Source organism: Pan paniscus, chromosome 21 (genome assembly GCF_029289425.2).
Source record: "Pan paniscus chromosome 21, NHGRI_mPanPan1-v2.0_pri, whole genome shotgun sequence".
NCBI lineage: Eukaryota > Metazoa > Chordata > Mammalia > Primates > Hominidae > Pan > Pan paniscus.
The window spans coordinates 40,378,402-40,394,212 of NC_073270.2; the positions used below are offsets into that span (position 1 = coordinate 40,378,402).

Sequence of the window (15,811 nt, forward strand, 5' to 3'; positions counted from 1 at the left end):
TTTTCAATCCCAGACAAGTGTTTCAAATTGCTATGCTCTCAAAACATAGACCTGTCATCCCAATTCTGAAGCTTCTCGTCCCTGAAAGCCTCAAGCCTGTGTCCTCTTCTTCCATAATGACTCACAGAATCTCTTGGCAAAATGCTTAGGACAAATTCAGAATGCCCTCCACGCCGGCTTCACAATTAAAGCCAATCATAGAATCTCAGAGCTAGAAAATTCAAGACTATATATAGTCCAGAAACCAAATTCTAAAAAAAGTAAGTATTTGGAACTGGTTACACATCAGAAACTATTCCTCACACTTCCATAATACTGCCACAGTTCCATGAATTCAAAGTAAAGACATAAGTTTTTGCTTTTATTTTCTGAGAAACTCCTGAGTTCCTATGTTTTTTGTTTTTTGTTTTTTTCTTAAACACAAGATGACAAGCTGGGCACTGTGTCATGTGTCCATAGTCCCAGCAGCTGAGGAGGCTGAAATGGGAGGACCACTTAAGTCCAGGAGTCCAAGACCAGCCTGGGCAACACAGTGAGACCCCATCTCAAAAAAAAAAAAGAGAGAGAGAGAGAGAGACAATAAACCATAAAATTTAAAAATATATACATATCAATTTTATATGGAAGGTTACTTACCATAAACACCAATTCGGCATAGTCAATTAGGAAATGAAAGAGGTATATTATTAATGGAGTCTGCAGAAAAAAAACAGACATGTAAAAAAAATTAAGTTAAACCTTACTATTATCAGTTTCCAGAGTAGAGAGTGGGGAGAAAACTATTATGTCAGCAAACTATTATGCTAGTATTCTCCTTCCTGGAATACTGTTCTACGCCAGCTGGCCGGTGTGCTTATAGGGGAGAATAATTTAGCACTGCCGGACCATTTTGTGCTGCTGGGACTATCTGTTGAATTGAGTAAAGGAAGTAAAATCTGATGTGTTAAATAACCATTAAAGAATAGTCAACACACTGGCCAGGTGCGGTGGCTCACGCCTGTAATCCCAGCACTTTGGGAGGCTGAGGCGGGCAGATCACCAGGTCAGGAGATGGAGACCATCCTGGCTAACACGGTGAAACCCCCGTCTCTACTAAAAATACAAAAAAATTAGCCGGGCGTGGTGGTGGGCGCCTGTAGTCCCAACTACTAGGGAGGCTGAGGCAGAAGAATGGCGTGAACCCGGGAAGCAGAGCTTGTAGTGAGCCGAGATCGCGCCACTGCACTCCAGCGTGGGCAACAGAGCGAGACTCCGTCTCAAAAATAAATAAATAAATAAAAAATATATAGTCAAGACACTAAAGGTAAGAGGTGAATTGTAGTTCTAAGACATATATAATAGCCGAGGGGAATTCCACAACAGACCAAGATTGCTGATTCCATTTCACTCACAAAATGAGCTTCTTCTGTTCTCTGATAAGTTTGTATAATATTTTTTTCTTTATTTATTTTCTTGAGACTAGTTCAGAAAAGATTAATGTTATTTCTTCCTCAAAGATTTGGGAAAATTCACTCACTGTGAAGCCATCTCTGCCTGGATTTTCTTTGAGAGAAGATTTTAAATCACAGATTCGATTTATTTCATAGATAAAACATTCAGATTTGCTGTTTTTACTTTGTCAATTTAGGTAAGTTGTGTTTTTCCAGGAACTTGTCCATTTCATCTAAATTTTCAAGCTTACTGACAAAATTGTTCATAGTATTTCATTTTTTATTGTTTAAGGCAATAAAGTTTCCTATGAGTATGGCTTTAGTTGTATCACACGAGTTTTGATACGTTGGATTTTTTTGAGATGGAGTCTCGCTCTGTCACCCAGGCTGGAGTGCAGTGGTACGATCTTGGCTCAGAGCAACCTCCGCCTCCTGGGTTCAAGTGATTCTCCTGCCTCAGCCTCCCAAGTAGCTGGGATTACAGGCGCCTGCCACCACGCCCAGCTAATTTTTGTATTTTTAGTAGAGACTGGGTTTCACTATGTTGGCCAGGCTGGTCTGGAACTCCTAACCTCAAGTGATCCACCTGGCTCAGACTCCCGAACTGCTGGCATTACAGGCAGGAGCCACTGTGCCCAGCCATTTTCTTCAATATCATTTAGTTGAAAATATATTCTAACTTCCAGTAACATTTCTTCTTTGAGACTACTTTAAAATGTACCATGTTCAATTTCCAAATACTTAGGAGTTTTCTTTTCTTTTTTTTTTTTTTTTTGAGACAGACTCTCGCACTGTTGCCAGGGCTGGTGTGCAGTGGCTGGATCTCGCTTGCTGCAAGATCCTCCACCTCCAGGGTTCAGATGATTCTCCTGCCTCAGCCTCCCCAGTAGCTAGGATTACAGGTGCCTGCCACCACACCCGGCTAATTTTTTTTGTTATTTATATATTTATTTTGAGGCGGAGTTTCGCTCTTGTTGCTCATGCTGGAGTGCAATGGCACGATCTCAGCTCATCGCAACCTCCGCCTCCCGGGTTCAAGCGATTCTCCTGCCTCAGCCACCATGTTTGGCTAATTTTGTATTTTTAGTAGAGATGGGGTTTCTCCATGTTGGTCAGGCTAGTCTCGAACTCCCGACCTCAGGTGATCCACCCACCTCGGCCTCCCAAAGTGCTGAGATTACAAGTGTGAGCCACCGTGCCCGGCTATTTTTTGTTTGTTTGAGACAGAGTCTTGCTCTGTTGCTAGAGTGCAGTGGCACAATCTCGGCTCACTGTAACCTCCACTTCCCGGGTTCAAGCGATTCTCCTGCCTCAGCCGCCCAAGTAGCTGGGATTACAGCCACGCGCCACCGCACCTGGCTAATTTTTGTATTTTTAGTACAGACGGGGTTTCACCATCTCGGCCAGGCTGGTCTCAAACTCCTGACTTTGTGATCCACCCGCCTCGGCCTCCCAAAGTGCTGGGATTACAAGCGTGAGCCACCATGCCCGGCCTAATTTTTTTTTGTATTTTTAGTATTTTTTGTATTTTTAGTTTCACTATGTTGGCCAGGCTGGTCTCGATCTCCTGACCTCATGATCTGCCTGCCTCGGCCTCCCATTCTTTTTATATTTTTATAATTTCTTTCTGGCTTAACTCTACTGTGGTAATAGAAAATACACTATATGACTGCAATCATTTAAAATGCGTTGTGACTTGCTTAACGGTCCATTATATGGTCAACTTTGGTAAGTGCTGCAGGTACATTCGAATATGCATATTAACACCTATGGTTGCATCATTCTATGTATGACATGTAGGCTCAGTTTGCTAATGATTTGTTCAAATCTTCTACATCCTTATTGATTTTTTTGGTCTGTTTGTTCTTTCACTGACTGAAAGAGGTATGTTAAAAATCTCCCAGTCAGGCACAGTGGCTCATGCCTGTAATCTCAGCACTTTGTGGGGCTGAGGTGGGAGGATCACTTAAGCCTAGGCATTTGAGAACAGCCTGGACAACATAGTGGAACCCTGCCTCTACAAAATATTTAAAAAATTAGCCGGGTGAGGTAGCATGCACCTGTAATCCAAGCTACTTGGGAGGCTGAGTTGGGAGAATTGCTTGAGCCCAGGGAGGCTGAGGCTGCAGTGAGCCTTGTTTGTACCACTGCACTCCAGCCTGGGCAACAAAGTGAGACCCTGTCTCAAAAAAAAAAAAATCCCCCACTGTGACTGCCATTTTTGCTTTATATATTTTGGAGCTATGTAATTAGATGCAGTTCTATGTAGAATTACTATATCTTCTGGGTGCAGTGATCTTTTTATCATTATAAAATAATCCTCTTCATCTCTAGTAAGGTTTCTTGTCTTAAAATATTCTTGATCTGATAGTATAGTTACATCAGCCTCTTTGGGCTGTCGGCATAATACAGTTTTTTCTGTCATTTTACTTTCCAGCTTTCTGTGTCCTTATATGCAAAATTTTTTGTTTTTGTTTTTGGGGTTTTTTCCTGAAACAAAGTCTCACTCTGTCGTCCAGGCAGGAGTGCAGTGGCACGATCATGACTCACTGAAGCCTTGACCTCCCAGACTCAGGTGACCCCCCTACCTTACCCTCCTGAGTAGGTGAGACTACAGATGTGCGCCACCACACCCAGATAATTTTTGTATTTTTTGTAGAGACAGAGTTTTGCCATGTTGCCCAAGCTGGTCTTGAACTCCTGGGCTCAAGTAATCCGCCTGCCTCAGCTTCTCAAAGTGTTAGGATTACAGGCATGAGCCACTGCACCTGACCTAAGATGTGACTGATTGATTGACTGATTGACTGATTTAGAGATGGAGTCTCACTCTGTCCCCAGGCTGGAGTGCAGTGGCGCGATCTCAGCTCACTGCAACCTCCGCCTCCCGGGTTCAAGTAATTCTCCTGCCTCAGCCTCCCGAGTAGCTGGGACTACAGGCACGTGCCACCACACCCAGCTAATTTTTAATATTTTTAGTAGAGATGGGGTTTCACTGTCTTAGTCAGGATGGTCTCGAACTCCTGACCTCGTGATCCGCGCGCCTTGGCCTCCCGAAGTGCTGGGATTACAGGTGTGAGCCACCGCGCCCGGTCTGTTTTATTTTGAACTTATGTTCAAAATTACATGTTTTTCTTTGACCTTCTCCTACTTGGGTTTATAGAGCTTCCTGAATAAAAATCTTGGTAAATGTCGAAAAAAATTTCATCCATAATCTCCTCAAATACTGATTCTGCCTCGTTCTGTCTCTTCTCCCATTCTAGAACTCCACTGATGTATAATTTGGGCTGTTTTACTAAGTTTCAGATCTCTTACTTTTTTTTTTTTTTTCTGTGTTTTCTATCCTTTTCTCTCCAAGTTTGAATCTAGGTATTTTCAACAGACTTTATCTTCCATATTGCTAATCTTCTCTTTAGCTTTGTGTAATCTGCTGCTAAATTCATCTATACATTTTTTTTTTTTTTGAGACGGAGTCTCGCTCTGTCACCCAGGTTGAAGTGCAGTGGCGTGATCTCGGCTCACTGCAACTTCCGCCTCCCAGGTTCAAGTGCCCAGGTTCAAGCGATTCTCCCATCTCAGCCTCCCGAGTAGCTGGGATTACAGGCGTATGCCACCACGCCTGCCTAATTTTTATATTTTTAGTAGAAACAGGGTTTCACCATGTTGGCTAGGCTGGTCTTGAACTCCTGACCTTAAGTGATCTGCCCACCTTGGCCTCCCAAAGTGCTGGTATTACAGGCATAAGCCACTGCGCCCGGCCCATCTATTACATTCTTTTTTTTTTTTTTTTTTTTTTTGAGACGGAGTCTCGCTCTGTCACCCAGGCTGGAGTGCAGTGGCGCGATCTCGGCTCACTGCAAGCTCCGCCTCCCAGGTTCACGCCATTCTCCTGCCTCAGCCTCCCAAGTAGCAGGGACTACAGGCGCCCACCACCATGCCTGGCTACTTTTTTGTATTTTTGGTAGAGACAGGGTTTCACCATGTTGGCCAGGATGGTCTCAATCTCTTGACCTCGTGATCCGCCCGCCTCGGCCTCCCAAAGTGCTGGGATTACAGGCATGAGCCACCGCGCCTGGCCTTACATTCTTAATTTATTATGTTTTCTATTTCTAGAATTTCCATTTGATTCATTTTTTACATACCCTGGTGAAATTATTCTGTTATTTATTTCTTGAACATATTAATCATTGATCATAGCTATTTTTCTTTTTTGGGAGGGGGGAAAGGGTCTCACTTTGTCACCCAGGCTGGAGTGCAACGGCACAATCTCAGCTCACTGCAACCTCCAACTCCTGGGCTCAAGTGATCCTTCCACCTCAGCCTCCCAAGTAGCTGGAACTACAGGCACACACCACCACACCCAGCTACTTTTTGTATTTTTGGTAGATACAGGGTTTCACCATGTTGGCCAGGCTGGTTGAATTCCTGGCCTCAAGTGATCTGCCCATCTTGGCCTTCCAAAGTGCTGGGATTACAAGCGTGAGCCACTGCATCCAGCTGATCACAGCTATTTTAAAGTCCAAGTCGTTTGATAACTTCAATATCTAAATCACCTGTAAATCTGTTTTTATTGTCTATTTTTTTCTGTCTCTTATTATGCTTGGTAATTTTTTTCCTTTTCTTTTTTTCTTTTCTTTTTTCTTTTTTTTTTTTTGAGAAGGAGTCTCATTCTGTCATCCAGTCGGGAATGCAGTGGCGTGATCTTGGCTCACTGCAACCTCTGTCTCCCAGGATCAAGTGATTCTCCTGCCTCAGCCTCCCGAGTAGCTGGGACTACAGGCATGCACCACCATGCCTGGCTAATTTTTGTATTTTTAGTAGAGACAGCGTTTCACTATGTTGCTTAGGTTGGTTTTGAACTCCTGACCTCAGGTGATCCGCCAGCCTCGGCCTCCCAAAGTGCTGGGATTACAGCTGTGAGCCACCATGCCCAGCCAATGGTTGGTAATTTTTTATTGAATGACAGACATTGTGTATGACAAACTACAGCAGCTTGGATGAAGGTATTTTCTTCTGGAAAAGATTTCTTTAAGCTGGTAATTACAATATAGTTGTTTCACTTTAGGGATTGAGCTAATTTGAAGCTGGATTTAGTCTTTGTAAAACTAGTCTATATTGGTCTACCCTTACTCCTAGAGTGTAGTCCTTCAGAAGTTCCAGCCTAAAGGCAAGTCCTTTACCAGAGCCTTGTCATTTTGGTTGGTCCTGCACTCCAATTTGTATTTCCCCAGCACCCTGAGACTGCCAATAGCTCTGCTTAGCTTCTTGGTCTCTAGCCAGCCAATTTCTGTTCTGCTTCTCCACCTGTGTCACTTACAAATTGGTAAATGCTTCAAGGACAAAGCAGCTCAGACTGTTCGTATTACTTTTTGTACTTTCCCCTCTGGGATCTTAATCCCTGGAGTCCTGCTTATCTTGGTACTTTCCAATGCCTTCCAGCAGATGTGGGTTTTTTTTTTTCCTTTTTTCATATTCATCCTGCTTTTCTTGTTGTTCGTGGCAGGTAGGTTGGTCTGCTACTGCAAGCCCGTTCACCAATCCACCAGAACCAGAAGGGAAGTGCATGACCTGGTTTTAGTGAGCCCATGCTGATGACTGAGGAGCACCTCTTCCCATCACTAAACCATATGCACGAATGTGTCCTATAACATTGAGAGGTTATTGACAGACTTTTTAGTGAGAACAAGTTAGCATGGTAGCAAGAACAAAGACTTTGGAGTCAGATTCGCATTTAAATCCAGGTTCCAGACAGCTCCGGTGGCTCACACCTGCAATCACAACACTTTAGGAGGCCGAGGTGGGAGCATCACTTGAGGCCAGGAGGTTGAGACCAGCCTGGGCAACAAAGTGAGACCCCCCATCTCTACAAAAAAAAAAAAAAAATTAGCTGGGCATGGTAGCATGCATCTGTAGTCCCAGCTATTTGGTTTGTTTTTATTTTCGTTTTTTGAGTCATGATTTTACTCTGTTGCCCAGGCTGGGGTGCAGAGGTATAATCATGGCTCACTGCAGCTTAGACCTTCCAGGATCAAGCAATCCTCCTACCTCAGCCTCCTGAGTAACTACAACTACAGGCACATGCCACCACAACCAGCTAATTTTTTTTTCCCCCTGGGGGTAGAAACAGAGTCTCACTATGTTGCCCAGGCTGGTCTTAAACTCCTAGGCTCAAGCAATAGTCCCACCTTGGCCTCCCAAAGTGCTAGGATTACAGATATGAGCCACCGTGCCTGGCCTCAATTTGACAAATTTTGACCTATGTATACATCCATAAAACCATTACAGTCAAGAAAGTGAACATATCCATCATTCCCAAGTTTATCAATTTTAATGCTCATCCCAAGGAACCATCTTTGTTTCAGTGATTTTCACTATTAGTTTTGTTTTCTACCCTTTGTTTCTACTCAGATCTTTATTATTTCTTTTAATCTGCTTACTTTGAGTATAATTTTATCTTTTCCTAGTTTCTTAAGGTAGAAGCTGTGGTCATTGACTTGAGGTCTTCTTTTCTAATATAAGCATTTGGTGCTAAAAGTCTCTCCCTAAGAACTACTTAGTGACATCCCACATATTTTGATGGGTTGTGTTTCATTTTCATTCATTTCAAAATACTTTCTAATTTCCTTTATGATTTATTCTTTGATCTATGGGTTAATTAAGAATATGTTACTCAGTTTCTAAATATTTGGGGATTCTCTAGATATCTTTCTGGTATTTTTTATTTAATTCAATTGTGGTCAGAGAATATATTTTGTATAACTTGAATCCTTTTAAATTTACTGAGCCTTGTTTTATAGACCAGAATGTGGTCTATCTTGCAAATGTTCCGTGTACATTTGAAAAAAATTATGTGTTTTGCTGTTGTTGGATGGAGTGTTCTATAAATGACAACTAGGTCAAGTTGGGTTTTTTTTTTTTTTGAGATGAAGTCTAGGTTTGTTGCCCAGGTTGGAATGCAGTGGCACTATCTCCGCTCACTACAACGTCTGCCTCCCAGGTTCAAGCTATTCTCCTGCCTCAGCCTCCCAAGTAGCTGGGATTACAGGTGCATAACACCACACCCAGCTAATTTTTCTATTTTTAGCAGAGACGGGGTTTCACCATGTTGGTCAGGCTGGTCTCAAACTCCTGGCCTCAATCTACCCGCCTTGGCCTCCCAAAGTGCTGGGATTACAGGCGTGAGCCACCATGTCTGGCCCAAGTTGGTTGTTATTCAAGTCTTTTATACCTTTGCTGATTTTATGTCTGCTTGTTCTACCAATCATTGAGAAAGGGATATTGAAATCTCTGTAATTGTGGATCTATTTCTCCTTGTAGTTCTATCAGTCTTCATATATTTTGAAGCTCTGTAATTTGATACGTAAGCATTTAGTATCGCTCTTTTATCATTATGAAATGTATTTTATCCCTGGTGATACCCTTGGCTCTGAAATTTGTTTCTTTTTTTACTAACTTATTGTCTGTTTCTCTCAGAAGTATAAGCACCATGAAGCCAGGCACTGTGTCTTGTTTTGTATCCCTAACACCTAGCAGAGTAGCTGGCACTTAGTGAATATTTACAAATCTTTACTAAAGGAAGGACAGAAGGGAGGGAAGGATTGTAATGCATATGCTGATAGAGGTAGGCACCAGGAATAAGTGATAAGAAGGGGACAGCACCTGTTTTGAAGACAATATATCATAATGAGTAAAATAAACACAGAGGCAATTTCAAGAGTGTGACACGAGCCAGGAAAAGGATAAGCATAAGATTCTTTGGAAGACTAAGGTGATGAGAGACACCTTTCTTTTTTTTTTTTTTGAGATGGAGTCTTGCTCTGTCACTCAGGCTGGAGTGCAGTGGCACCATCTCGGCTCACTGCAAGCTCCGCCTCCCGTGTTCACGCCATTCTCCTGCCTCAGCCTCCTGAGTAGCTGGGACTACAGCCGCCTGCCACCACGCCTTGCTAATTTTTTGTATTTTTAGTAGAGACGGGGTTTCGCCACATTGGCCAGGCTGGTCTCGAACTCCCGACCTTGTGATCCGCCCGCCTAGGCTTCCCAAAGTGCTGGGATTACAGGCGTGAGCCACCGCGCCCGGCCCTGTATGCTTACTAAGAGTCTCTTGGCCGGGCACAGTGGCTCACGCCTGTAATCCTAGCACTTTGGGAGGCCGAGGCAGGTGGATCACCTGAGATCAGGAGTTCGAGAGCAGCCTGGCCAAGGTGGCAAAACCCCGTCTCTACTAAAAATTCAAAAATTAGCCAGGCGGGGTGGCACACGCCTATAACTCCAGCTACTTGGGATGCTGAGGCAGGACAATCACTTGAATCCAGGGTGGGGGAAGGGGGAGGGGGTTGCAGAGGTTGCAATGAGCCGAGTTGGCACCACTTCACTCCACCTGGGCAAAAGAGCAAAACTCTGTCTCAAAAAAAAAAAACAAAAGTCTCTGAAGTTGTTCCTAACCTGTTTCTGCCAGTAGTTCTTGTTATTGCAGTTTGATTAGATATTAACAGAGATAATAAAATTGAAATGCAAAAGACAGTTGTTATTTCTATGAGGACCAAGTTGAATGCTTTTGAAAGATTAGACAGAAGAGCCAAAAAACAAACAAAAAAAACTGTTCTCAAAGTACATATGAGAGAGATAACTATAAAAATTAAGGCCAGCCAGGAACGGTGACTCACACCTGTAATCCCAGCACTTTGGGAGGCCGAGCAGGCGGATCACCAGGTCAGGAGTTCGAGATCAGCCTGGCCAATATGGTGAAACCCCGTCTCCACTAAAAATACAAAAATTAGCCAGGCATGGTGGCACGTGCCTGTGGTCCCAGCTTCTCGGGAGGCTGAGGCAGAGGAGTCGCTTGAACCCGGGAGGCAGAGGTTGCAGTGAGCTGAGATTGCACCATTGCACTCCATCCTGGGTGACAGAGCGAGACTCCGTCTCAAAAAAAAAAAAAAAATTAAGGCCAAGCACAGTGGCTCATGCCTGTAATCCCAACACTTTCGGAGGCCAAGGCAGGAGGATTACTTGAGTGCAGCAGTTCAAGACCAGCCTGGGCAACATAGCAAGACCCCATCTCTACAAAGAAATTTTTAAAAATTAGCCAGCTGTGGTGGTACATGTCTGTAGTCCTAGCTACTCAGGAGGCTGAGGTGGGAGGATTGCTTGAGCCCAGGAGGTTGAGGCTACAGTAAGCCGTGATCATGCCACCACATTCCAGCCTCGGTGACAGAGCAAGACCCTGTCTTTAAAAAAAAAAAATTAGAAGGTACATTGTCAAATTAGAAAACTTCTTTAAAATGATATGGCCAATAAGAACGGAAAGGGCAGTGGGACGCGGTGGCTCACGCCTGTAATCCCAGCACTTTGGGAGGCCAAGGCAGGCGGATCACAAAGTCAGGAGTTTGAGAGCATCCTGGCTAATATGGTGAAACCCCGTGTCTACTAAAAACACACAAAAAAATTAGCCAGGCGTAGTCACGGGCACCTGTGGTCCCAGCTACTCCGGAGGCTGAGGCAGGAGAATGGCGTGAACCCGGGAGGCAGAGCTTGCAGTGAGCCAAGATCGTGCCACTGCATTCCAGCCTGGGTGACAGAGCGAGACTCTGTCTCAAAAAAATAAAAAAGAATGGAAAGGGCAGTGGAAAGAAATGTGATGGATGTGGTGAGGAGGGTCTTCAGGGCTTTGTATGCCCCTCTAAGGTATCTGGATTTTATCCTGAGGTCAATGGTGAACATTCAAAGGTGCCGAGCAAGACGGTGACAGAAACAGATTCACATTTTAGAAAGATGGCTCTGACTACAGAATAGAGTGAATGAGCAAGACTGAATGCAAAAAGACCGTCAGGAAGCTGTTGCTGTAAACAAGAGATAATCTGGACCTAATTAAGAGTGTTTTCACTATTCCTTTTTCTTTTTTTTTTTTTTGAGATGGAGTCTCACCCTGTGGCCCAGGCTGGAGTGCAATGGTGCAGTCTCGGCTCACTGCAAACTCTGCCTCCTGGGTTCAAACAATTCTCCTGCCTCAGCCTCCCAAGTAGCTGGGATTACAGGCACCTGCCACCATGCCCAGCTATTTTTTGTATGTTTAGTAGAGCTGGGGGTTTACCACGTTGGCCAGGCTGGTCTTGAACTCCTGACCTCGTGATCCGCTTGCGTTGGCCTCCCAAAGTGCTGGGATTACAGGTGTAAGCCACCGCGCCTGGCCTGTTTATAATATTTTTTTTTTTTTTTTTTTTGAGACGGAGTCTTGCTCTGTCACCCAGGCTGGAGTGCAGTGGCGCGATCTCGGCTCACTGCAAACTCCACCTCCCGGGTTCGCGCCATTCTCCTGCTTCAGCCTCCCTAGTAGCTGGGACTACAGGCGCCCACTACCGCGCCCAGCTAATCTTTTGTATTTTCAGTAGAGACGGGGTTTCACCGTGTTAGCCAGGATGGTTTCGATTTCCTGACCTCGTGATCCGCCCACTTTGGCCTCCCAAAGTGCTGGGATTATAGGCATGAGCCACTGCACCCAGCCTGTTTTTACTATTCTTAAGAGCTAATTTTAAATCAAAATTAGCTGGGCATGGGGGTGCACACTTGTGGTCCCTACTACTCAGGAGGCTCAAGTAGGAGGATCACTTGAGCCCAGGAGGTCAAGGCTGCAGTGAACCGTGATTGTGTCACTGCACTCTAGCCTGGGTGACAGAATAAGACCCTGCCAAAAAAAAAAAAAGCTAATTTTATGGGTTAAGTAAGCTTTTGTGGGCTTTCTAAGGAAACAACATTACTGCCATAGTTTTCATGGGAAATCATATTCCAAACAACAAATTACATGCTAATTAGCATACAACCTATTTGCGGACTAAGGACTGTTTGCAACTTATTTGCCATTACAAATGGTAACTTCTACAGAAGCCTCATCTGCTTCCCCAGTTACAATCTTAATCTGGATCATTTCCACTGCAATTGCAAAATCTCTTTCTTATGCAGAGGACATCTAAAAATGGGCTGTTTCTAAATATGATGGTCAAGAATACATCTTTTTAAATGTTTGTACAAAACAGAGGTTAGGCTTTGGTATCTGTGACTGTAAACTACTCTTGGTACCCAGAAAAGAAAATAAGAACACTTACTTCATGAAATACTGCTCCAGAATACGGAGATACTCCCAAGTCCAACAGTGAAAGGCCTTCAACCACTGAAAAATTAGATATACAAGTTCACTCAGACTAAGCAGGCAGCTATAGACCAAATTGTTAGATACCCCCAGAACCAAAAAGGGCCTTAGCGTTTATCTAACCCCCTTTACCTCATCCCCAGCAAGTGGCTTTAAGTCTTGAACATTTCTGATGACAGGAAACTCTCTTTCATGGACAGCATCCTTTTTCATTGCGGGCAGCACTTGTTATAAGACAGTTTTATGTTAAACTATCCGCTTCCTTCTAGTTCCTTGTAACTCTTACCAACTCTCAAAAATGTCTCATTTATGCCTAATCTTCCCCATTCCAAAGCACAATAAGATAACAAATTAGAAGCTGGTGAGAAATGTTGCCATAGTGTGAGGAAATGGGCAGTCACTCTCATATGCTGCTCATTTGAGTGACATTTGTATTAACTTTTTGACAGGGCAATATGTGCTTTCTAAGTGTGTGCCTTCTGACCCAGATATGATACTTCCTAGGGCAGTTTATCCTATGGAAATAACTTGACAAGTACCCAAAGAGGTATGTTCCTTACACTGTTCAGAGTACTGAACAATTAGAAATAATCTGAATGTCCATTAATGAAAATTTATTTCAATGAATTATGATATATATCTCTATATAATGGAATGCTTTATACTTAAAATTATACTGTGTTATAAATAATAAATAAATAAGTGGAAGAGAAAGGAGAGCTTTTCCCTACAGAGAATTCTAAGGATCAAATGTAGAAGGAACAAAGAGACAGAAAATCACCACTTGGCATACTCCATCCATAGTAATAATCACAAAAGGCAAGAATCATCAATGGATGCTAAAATTAGTGGGCAAAAATATGAGAAACAGAATATTTGCAAGGGGAAAAATAATAATTTTACATGGGTGGTGGCTCATGCCTGTAATCCCAGCACTTTGGGAGGCCAAGGCAGGTGGATCACCTGAGGTCAGGAGTTCAAGACCAGCCTGGCCAACACGGCAAAACCCTGTCTCCATTAAAAATACAAAAATTAGCCAGGCATGGTAGCATGCACCTGTAATCCCAGCTACTTGGGAGGGTGAGGCAGGAGAATCGCTTGAACCTGGGAGGCGGAGGTTGCAATGAGCCAAGATTGTGCCACTGCACTCCAGCCTGGGCAACAGAGTGAAACTCCTTCTCAAAAAGCAAACAAACAAAAAAGCATAACCTCAGTCTAACTGTGAGAAGACATCAGGCAGACCCAAATGGAGACATAAAATAACTGGCAAGTACTCTTAAAAATATTAAGCCTATGTACAACTACTAGGTATCCATAAAAATTAAATTTAAAAAATTTTAAATGTTAAGTCTGAGGAAGTATCCCAGATTAGAAGAGACTAAGGCAACAAAACAACTAAGTGCAAAGTGGAATCACAGGTTGGATATTGGACTAGAAATGGACATTAGTGGGGCAAAGTGATAAAATTCTAATAAGGCCTGTAATTAGTTAATAGCATTGTATCAATGTTAATTTTCTGGTTTAGGTCATTGCACTATGGTGATGTAGAATGTTAACATTAGAAAAAGATGAATGAAAGGTAAACAGGAACTCTTGTAACTTTTTTGAAAATCTAAAATTATTTTAAAATTAAGAGTTAAAATTAAAAAGTATACTAGAGATCTATATTTAATGAAGAAAAGCAGCCCATAAAATATTCTTAAATGAAAAGTAGGTCAAAAGACAGCATATAAAATATAATAGGTTTTTTTGGTGATTTTTTTTTAAATGACTATTTTAGCAATTTCTCTTGGCTTTTACTTATTTTCCTTTGCAAATTTTCTGGGGGTTGAGGGGGTACATGTCCAGGTTTGTTACATGGGTAAATTGCATGTCATAGAGGTTTGGAGTGCAGATAATCTCATCGCCCAGGTAATAAGCACAGTACCTGACAGGTAGCTTTTCCATCTTCACCCTCCTCCCACCCTCCACCCTCAAGTAGGCCCAGGTATCTACTGCTACTTTCTTTGTGTCCATGTGTACTCAGTGTTTAGCTTCCACTTATAAGTGAGAATATGCTGTATTTGGTTTTCTGTTCTTGCATTAATTTGCTTAGGATAATGTCTCCAGCTCCATCCATGTTGGTGCAAAGGACATGAGCTCATTCTTTTTTTTTTTTTTTATGCTGCATAGTGTTCCATGGTGTATATGTACCACATTTTCTTTATCCAGTCCACCACTGATGGGCATTCAGGTTAATTCCATGTCTTTGCTATTGTGAATACTGCTGTGATGAACATACACATGCATGCATCTTTAGGGCAGAACAATTTCTATTCCTTTAGGTATATACCTAGTAATGGGATTGCTGGGTCGAATTGCAGTTCTGTTTTAGGATCTTTGAGAAATCTTCAAACTGCTTTCCACGGTGGCTGAATTAATTTATATTCCCACCAGCCGTGTATAAGTGTTTCCTTTTCTCCACAACCTTGCCAGCATCTATTATTTTTTGACTTTTTAATAATGGTCATTCTGACTGGTATGAGATAGTATCTCATTGTGGTTTTGAGATAGTATCTCATTGTGGTTTTGATTTGCATTTCTCTAATGACTAATTATGTTGAGCATTTTTTCATATGCTTGTTGGCCACATGCATGTCTTCTTTTGAGACGTGTCTGTTCATGTCCTGTGCCCCCCGTCAACTGTTTTTCCAAGACAGGGTCTCGCTCTATTGCCCAGGTTGAAGTACAGTGGCATGATCAGGGCTCACTGCAGCCTTGACCTCTCAGGCTCAATCGATCCTCCCACCTCAGCCTCTCGAGCAATTGGGACTTCAGGTGTGCATCACTATGCCTGGCTAATTTTTGTATTTTTTGTAGAGATGGGGTTTCACCATGTTACTCAGGCTGGTCTCAAACTCCTGGGCTCAAGCAATCTTCCTGCCTCAGCCTCCCAAAGTGCTGGAATTACAGTGGTGCTGGAATTACAGGTATGAGCCACCATACCCAGCCCTTTGCCTTTTTTTTTGAGACAGAGTCTCGGTCTGTCACCCAGGCTGGAATGCAGTGGCGTGATCTTGGCTCACTGCAACCTCTGCCTCCTGGGTTCAAGCAATTCTCCTGCCTCAGCCACCCAGTAGCTAGGATTACAGGTGCCTGCCACCAGACCAGCTAATTTTTGTATTTTTAGTGGAGTCGGGGTTTTACTATGTTGGCCAGGCTAGTCTGGAACTCCTGACCTCAAGTGATCTGCCTGCCTCAG

General features: G+C 43.1%; 1 protein-coding gene across 2 annotated transcripts in view; it reads right to left on the minus strand.

Annotated features, from left to right (window-relative positions):
• PIGU (phosphatidylinositol glycan anchor biosynthesis class U) overlaps positions 1–15,811 on the minus strand; it is a 114,676-nt gene that overhangs the window by 84,803 nt on the left and 14,062 nt on the right. The window contains exons 2-3 of one of the 2 annotated variants that reach the window (XM_003831824.4): positions 12,527–12,591; positions 637–696 (exon numbers count right to left, since the gene is read on the minus strand). In XM_003831824.4, coding sequence (XP_003831872.1) covers positions 637–696; positions 12,527–12,591 — 125 coding nt within the window. The remainder of the gene's footprint in view (positions 1–636; positions 697–12,526; positions 12,592–15,811) is intronic. The other variant, XM_034947655.3, reaches the window with a different exon arrangement.